This window comes from Heptranchias perlo, chromosome 16, assembly GCF_035084215.1.
Source record: "Heptranchias perlo isolate sHepPer1 chromosome 16, sHepPer1.hap1, whole genome shotgun sequence".
Classification (NCBI taxonomy): domain Eukaryota; kingdom Metazoa; phylum Chordata; class Chondrichthyes; order Hexanchiformes; family Hexanchidae; genus Heptranchias; species Heptranchias perlo.
In genome coordinates this window covers 57,584,690-57,592,391 of record NC_090340.1, presented here as the reverse complement: position 1 = coordinate 57,592,391, position 7,702 = coordinate 57,584,690, and the positions used below count along the sequence as shown (strand labels likewise).

Genomic DNA, 7,702 nt, shown 5'->3' with positions numbered 1-7,702 from the left:
CCCCCCCCCCTTCCCCTTTTTAAGGGGCTTAAAGAAAGAACCCCTCCCTTTTTTTAAGCCAAAAAAATATATAAAATAGTCACTAATAAATCCAATAGGGAATTCAGGAGAAACTTCTTTAGTCACAGATTGATAAGAAAGTGGAACGAACGCACTATCACCAGGAGTAGTTGAGGCAAATAGCATAGATGCATTTAAGGTGTAGCAAGATAAGCATATCAGGAAGAAAGGAATAGCAGGGTATGCTGATAGGGTTAGACAAAGTGGGGGTGGGGGTGGGAGTGGGAGTGGGAGGAGGCTCGTGTGGAGCATAAACACTAGCATAGACCAGTTGGGCCAAATGGACCTGTCTCTGTGCTGCAGACTGGATGTAATTGAATGCTGCAATTCCTGAAGTTTATACTTGCTGCATAACCTAAAAGCAGGGGGGCTTTCCCTTCTCCCCTTCCTCATAATTTGAATAAGATGCAATTAACATTAATTGCCTAAATCAGTCCCCAAGCCTCCCCCTTCCAGCCTTCACCTCTCTCCAATAGCCCGGGAGACATTTGACAGTGATTGACAGGGAGGAGAGAGCGGCGCTCGCGCGTTGCCGGGGCGACGGGTGACGACGATGAGGCGGCGCGGCCGGCGTTGCCGGGGCGACGGCGGCCGTGATTGACAGGTGGGGAGGGCGGCGGCCGTGATTGACAGGTGGAGAGGGTGGCGGCGCGCGGCCGCTCTCTAATCCCCACTGAAGGTGACAATTGGACCGGCGGTGACCCTCATGCGGGTGGCACAGTCGCACCCGCTGTCCGGGCGGCCGCAGCCGCAGTGACGAGAGAGGGAGAGGGGGGGGCCCCTCAGGTGTTGCCCATTTTAATAATTTTTTTTTCTCTCTTGCAAAGAGGTCAGTCGAAACAAGCCGGTCTCCAGCCAGCCGACGTTGCTTGTTGCAGTTTGCAAGCCGTTCAAATCTCGGTCGGCGCCAGCAATCGACATACCGCCTCGAAATACATTGCAATGGCTTCGGGGCTGCGGGTAAGCTGCTAATTGTGCATTTTATTTATTAATTTTGCTTATGCATTAATCCTGATTATTCTCTTGCTGAGGGAGGGCCGGCATTCAGTATTGACTGCTTGCAATGCCTTTTGAGGGTCGTTGCAGAGCAGATCTGCGACTGGTGCCATTCATTTCATTTTATTTTCAGACATTGCGTTTCGTTATTTTTTTTTTGGGGGGGGGGATTTTATTACAAATGCACTTGGTTGAAGTTTCTTCTGACTTGCATTTACCAAATGACCTTTCGGTATTAATGTTGGGTAACGTTCTTGGAATTTCTAACTGAACATTTGTTGCGAATAATTCATTCCACAACTGATTGAAATGGATTCATGATCACAAATTGTAGTAAACCGAATATGCGTGCCGAGCAGATCATCATTTCGAATTATAATCGGTTACGTGTCCTTAAGACTGGAAAGATGCTTCTGTTCCTCTTCCCTCCCAGGATATAATTCTTGGTGAAAAATCCAACATTGAAGGCCTGGGAAATTTGCTTCATCGGTTATCTGTCCCCTGTGTTCTATCCTTTCTCTTAATTGCATGGTAGTGAGGTTGTTTATTATCCTACTGGGATGTCGGCACATCTACAACCCATAGGACTACATTTGGTAGAGCATATCTAGTGCCTTTTAAGAGAGTTGGGGGAATACACTGCAAATTGTCTTACTGGCCAATGGTTCAGACAGGTACCTGCATTTAAAGACCATTGGAAACTTCACCTGAAGGCAAATTTCATTGCATTAATCATTGACAGTACCTGAAGAGCGTTCAGTTTAAGTTTAAAATGTTTTTAAAAATTCAAAAGGGTAGATACAGAGAAACTATTTCTCTGATGAGGGAATCAAGAACGAGGGGACACAATCTTAAAATTAGAGCTCGGCCATTTAGGAGGGAAATCAGGAAGCACTTTTTCACACAAAAGGGGAGTTGAAATCTGGAATTCTGTTCCCCAAAAGGCTGTGGATGCTGGGTCATTTGGAGCTTTCAAAACTGAGATTGATAGATTTTCGTTAGGTAAGGGTATCAAGGGATTATGGAGCAAAGTGGGTTAAATGGAGTTGAGGTACAGATCAGCCATGATCTGTTTGAATGACGGAGCAGATTTGAACAGTTGAATGGCCTATTCCTATGAGTAGATCAACTGGCAGCTGTATTATAAGTGGTATTAATTGAGTGTTTTGCTGGGTCAATTTGTATAGTCTACCTTTGTTATTTGCATAAATACACAATAGGCATCAAGAATAGAACTATTTGAATATAATGTTTGAATATAATATTTGTCTACTTGTAACAGAAGGAGATCCAAGATTTATAATGCAGTTTGGACAACGTATGTGCCCCCAAATATCATGTTTGTTTTTATGCCTACATTGTTATTTCTAGTTTTTATTTGAAATATATTTTGTTGTGGTGGTGCTCATTATAGTGAGCAATGGTGGATAATATCAAGGTGACAGATGTTAGTGTTATGATTCAGGCCTCTTCCAGCTAGGTTTGTTTCTCACTTTTGAGTGCCAATTTTCACACCCCACAGACAAACCTTCGCTCCCTATGAATCAAAACAGGATCTTGCATACAAAGGTATTTCTAGTGTAAGCTATCTGGGATGAACAATTATACCTTTTTCTACTGTTGAGATATAATGGAAATAATATGGGTTATCCTGATAATTTTTCAGAATTTTCATCAGATGCTAGGAATTATCACGCTGCCAGAATGTTTATATGTGTTTTATCAAGAAATAATATTCAGCAGAAGCATGAATAACACAGCAGGTTGAGGACATTAAATACTTCTCATCGGCATTTTAAAACTGTTTCAGAATGTTAAGAGTTCTGCATCTCGCTATTCTCTGAAGTAACACTTAATTTGAACCAGATATTTTTGGTGACCAGATTTATTTGAGAATGAACCTCCCATGGAGTGTGTTGTTAACCTCCATTGATAGCAGTGCAGTGAGAAGAGAACCGAGGAACACGAGACTTCCTTCACCCCTAATTTATGTGATTCCCTTCACTTTGAAGTCCAAACTGGGGCAAAGAAAGATCAATACGGTACCCTTGTAATTAGATGAAAGGGTCAAAGTAGTGTTGGCACACAGACTGCCCGACTGGTTTCCTGATTCAATTTTGAATGCATGTAGAACAAAGCAATACAACAACACAGCCCAGCTGCAATGGCCAGTGCCAGTGATGCTTGTCTGCAAAACCTATTGACCAGTCCATATAAGCAGAGGTTAGATGTGAATTTGCTCACCATTCCCCCCTCCCACAGCACGCTTCAGACAACGTTCATCACTACCCAACCATGCATTTCTCTTCTCCCCAATGGAGTTCCTCAAATCCAGTTTCCAACCAACCTACGATACTTGCTCCGAATCACTAATGACATCTTGTGTGCCTGTGTCTTCCCACTCACTGTTCTCCTTCAGTCTTTCTGCTGCCTTTGACACAAATGACCTTGCTGATCTCCTCCTCATTCCAACTCTGTGGCACCACTCTCTCGTGCTTTCTTCCCAATAACCACATCTGCTCAAATCTCCTCCACAATTACCTGGGATGTACATCTTTGGTCCGCTCCTATTAATCATTCCCTCGTTGACATTGCCTTCAATATGTATGTACCTACATAACACCCAACTCTCTCTTCCCATCATTACCACTAACTACTGGACTTCTACTGTACTATCTGACTGACTGCTGTTGATAGCAAGTCCTGGATGAAAATTTCAGCAAAACAGGAAACTTTTTCTTCAGCCCCAGCATCACCTACATGCCTCATCATAATTGGCTGCTCTTTCAGGCTGAACCTGTTACTGTGCAATCTTACAGTCCTGTTCAACACCTGATCTTTCAATCCTAAATCCAATCTTATCATGGCCACTCTTTTCCACCTCTGGATTATTACCTGCTTAGGCTGCTATCTAAACCCCTTTCTGCCAAAATTCTCATCCACACCTTCATCACTTTGAGTCTCAATTTTATTTCTTTCCCTCAAGGGCTCTTCACACCAGCCTTCCACTTCCAGTCTTCACAAACTTCAGCTGATCCAAAACTTAGCGGCCCAAGTCTTGTCCATACTCATTGCTTCCTTCATTATCCAGGTTCCCTGTGTCCCAGTGACTAGACTTCAAGATCTTTGCCTTTCTTTTCAAAACCCTTTATGGTTTCACCTTTATGTCCCAGCCTACACCCTCCATGGATTTTTGGACTCTAGGGGAATCGAGGGATATGGGGATCGGGCGGGAAAGTGGAGTTGAGGTCAAACAACGGCCATGATCTTATTGAATGACGGAGCAGGCTCGGGGGGCTGTCTGGCCGACTCCTGCTCCTATTTCATATGATCTTATGTTCCTCTGACTTTGGCTTACTGTTTACCCCGGACTCCTCCATTCTACTCCTTCCTTTCTCTCCCAAAACCACTCTGCCTGTTTCCTTGACTTCAAAACCTGTTTTGTCAATCATGCCTTCTGTCTCTTTCCTCCCAGCCCATATTTTTATTCCATTTCACCCCCACAATCCTTTACTTTTTGCCTACCCTTCACCCTTGCGAATTGTCCTTTTACAGAGGAGTACTACATAAATGCAGGTTGCTGGTACTGCCGACTCTCTCTTTTGGACGTTTAGTATTAGCATCCAGTGCTCCCAGCCCTAGGAACAACCACTTGGATGGTGGGCGCGGGTTATGAGGTGCATATGTTTCCCCTCCACCCCCCCCCCCCCACCCAATGCAATCAGCCCTCCATCCTCCTCCAAATCCTAGAATTTCCTTAACGTCGTCTCTTTTCTTCTCTCCAACTCTTCATACATGGCTGCACCTCTATTCCGGTTCCCTTCACCCCACCATTGGCGGCTTTGCTTTCAGCCCTCAATGCCCTAGACTTTGGAATTCCCCCCCCCCCCCCCCACTAAACCCCTCTACCTCTCTCTTGTCCTTTTAAGGCCTTCCTTAAAACCTACCTCTTTGACCAAGCCTTTACTCACCCTTCCATCTCCTCCTTTGCCTCTGTGTCAATTTTTGTCTGATTACGCTTCTGTGAAACCTTTGGGATGTTTTCCTACGTTAAAAGTCACTATATAATGCAAGTTGCTTTTGTTGTACTCCCAGGTCAGTATAGCATAAATTAGATTCAAAACTAAAGCTCCCTCTACTTTGCCTGAAAAGTACAATCTCAGAAGAAGGCCTCTTACTGCACCAGTGTAACATTCCCATTTCCCACATCAGCCATCCGAGTGAGATTACTTGTTTAGTACCAAATTCGAGGACTTTATATGCCTTGGGCTCAGGCAACGTATTGAGACTGGCAAACCCATTTCAAGTGGGACGCTTAGAGCTGGCTGAGAGAGGAAACTTTTAATCCGCAAAGTGAAGACTAAATTCAAACACGATGCCAGAGGTCCAACATATATCTTGCCCATGCAACTTTGCTTGTATTATGGTCAGATCCACTCGATGTGTAAATCCTCTATGTATTACACTGGTGGAAGAGATCTGGAGTAACAAGGTGAGTGAGCTATGAGATCTTCCTAGCTTGTGCAGTGGGTGGACTCTTCAAGACCCTCATACTTTTTAATCATTGAGAGACCCGGATGAAGGTAAGACCCAAACAAAACTGAAACGAGTAGGAGGAAAGACTTGATAAGGTTGAAAGAACTGATTGGGAGACTCCAAACTTTGGTTTATATGAGGAATGGAAAATAATGGAACCTACAATTTTGAGGTCCCAGGAAAGAATTTAGCACCTCCTAGTTATGTAACTCCCCACATTGTAATTGGGAATAGTTGGATTATGGAGGAGCTGTTGTAAAGACATGGGAGTTTGATGGGCAATGCAACTCTGCAGAAAGGACTACGGAAATTCTGCGGAAGAGTAACTAAGGTTGCATTATTACTCCGTTGCTGGCACTTGGAGTGAATCGCTCCCGAGTTTTCTTCAGGTTTGAAGATTCCATTTAGACAGGCGTCTCTGAAACTTCACCTGAGCTTGTAGGGATGTCCTTGGGTGATGATGTCACAACACATGCCACACAAATTTGTTTTTCTTTTTTTGACCTTGACAGATGTTTTGCTTCAGACTTTATGCTCAGGATGGGCAACTGAAGTGTGGAAATTATTTCTTTTTTTTTCCAGTTTTAAATGATCTTCTTCTTCTTGAATTTGCTCTGTGGTCTTGAGACCTGCAGTGCAAGAGTGAAATCACCAGCAGCTGGGGTTAGACAGCCAGGTCTACAAATGGTTGCGATCTGCCGTTGACCCTGTTCACGCACCATCACCAGTGTCGTTCCCACTTTGTAGCGATGCTGAAGATGGTGCGGGAATGTGCGATAAGTAGATTTTGAAAATACAAGGAGTAAGTGGGACTCACGATACTGGAAAAGATGGAGTCTGCTTAATCCAAAAGCTTAGTGTTCAGTATAAACCTGGAGCACCACTTTTTAAAACCTTCAATATACAATCATGTCTGTGAAGATCCTGCTGTCTGTTTCGGTATGCTGGCTCATCTACCCTGGCCCCAAAGATATATCTTCACCCCAACGCTAAATGAACACCTCCTTCAGCATCAGTATGACTTTCCATTTCTTGTGGCCTCTGAGTAAGACTAGTTGCTTTATACCGTATGACTTATAGCCAGTAGGGATTGTTAATATTGACCCAAACTCAATTCACTCAGGCTCCTTGTAAACAGTAGAGAAAGTAGACTTTTATTGCATATGCATTATTGTTAATGGGATAAGGAATAACACAAGTATTGTAAATAAATGATCACAGAGTGCTGAGACCAAAGGATTATAAATGCCAGAGAAACATTTAGTTATTAAATGGAGAGCAGAATAAGTAAGCTGCTATTGGGATTTAATTCCGCCTTGCCCAAAGACTAAATTGAACTCCAATTGATTGGAGGTCACAAGAAGAGAATCACAAACTTCATGATGAGCAGACAAAAATCCTTTGTTCTCGTAGCATGTTTATATTGCGGAACTTGAGCGCTTCAGGACACTGGCAGCAACACTATGTACAAGGTCACTTGTGCCCAGCTGTTCAAAGGTCACAATGGAAACATGAAAGCAACCACAGATGTGTCTTCCTTTGCACTTGTCCAACACTGGTGGTCGGGGCTTTCATGCTTTTGGCAGCAGACCCTTGCCAAATGTTGGGAGAAAGTTGGTACTGCCCAACAATGTGAGAACCATATGGTTGGCTTTTATGGGCAGATTGAGAGGTTGGCCATCTGCAGCCAGTGGTAGCTTGTGCTGCTAGAGGTGGTTATTTACACTTGCATTTGCAGTGTAAATACCCAACACAGTACTGAGAGAGTGCTGCCCTGTCGGAGGTGCCGTCTTTCGTTTGAGACGTTAAACCGAGGCCCCGTCTTCCCTCTCAGGTGAACGTAAAAGATCCCATGGCATTATTTTGAAGAAGGGCAAGGGAATTCTCCCCAATGTCCTGGTCAACATTTATTCCTCAATCAGCATCGCTGAAAACAGATTACCTGGTCATTATCTCATTACTGTTTGTGGGACCTTGCTGTGCGCAAATTGGCTGCTGCGTTTCCTACATTACAACAGTGACTACACTTCAAAAGTACTTCATTGGCTGTAAAGCACTTTGGGATGTCCTGAGGTCATGAAAGGCGTTCTATAAATGCAAGTCCTTCTTT

At 43.8% G+C, this 7,702-nt stretch overlaps 1 protein-coding gene across 2 annotated transcripts in view; it reads left to right on the top strand.

Moving 5' to 3' along the window:
• The first annotated feature begins 673 nt into the window (after nt 1-673).
• LOC137333809 (hypoxanthine-guanine phosphoribosyltransferase-like) overlaps nt 674-7,702 on the top strand; it is a 57,167-nt gene continuing 50,138 nt past the window's right edge. For both annotated transcript variants that reach the window (XM_067998160.1, XM_067998159.1), the window contains exon 1: nt 674-1,020. In XM_067998160.1, coding sequence (XP_067854261.1) covers nt 1,003-1,020 — 18 coding nt within the window. In that variant the 5' untranslated portion in view covers nt 674-1,002. The remainder of the gene's footprint in view (nt 1,021-7,702) is intronic.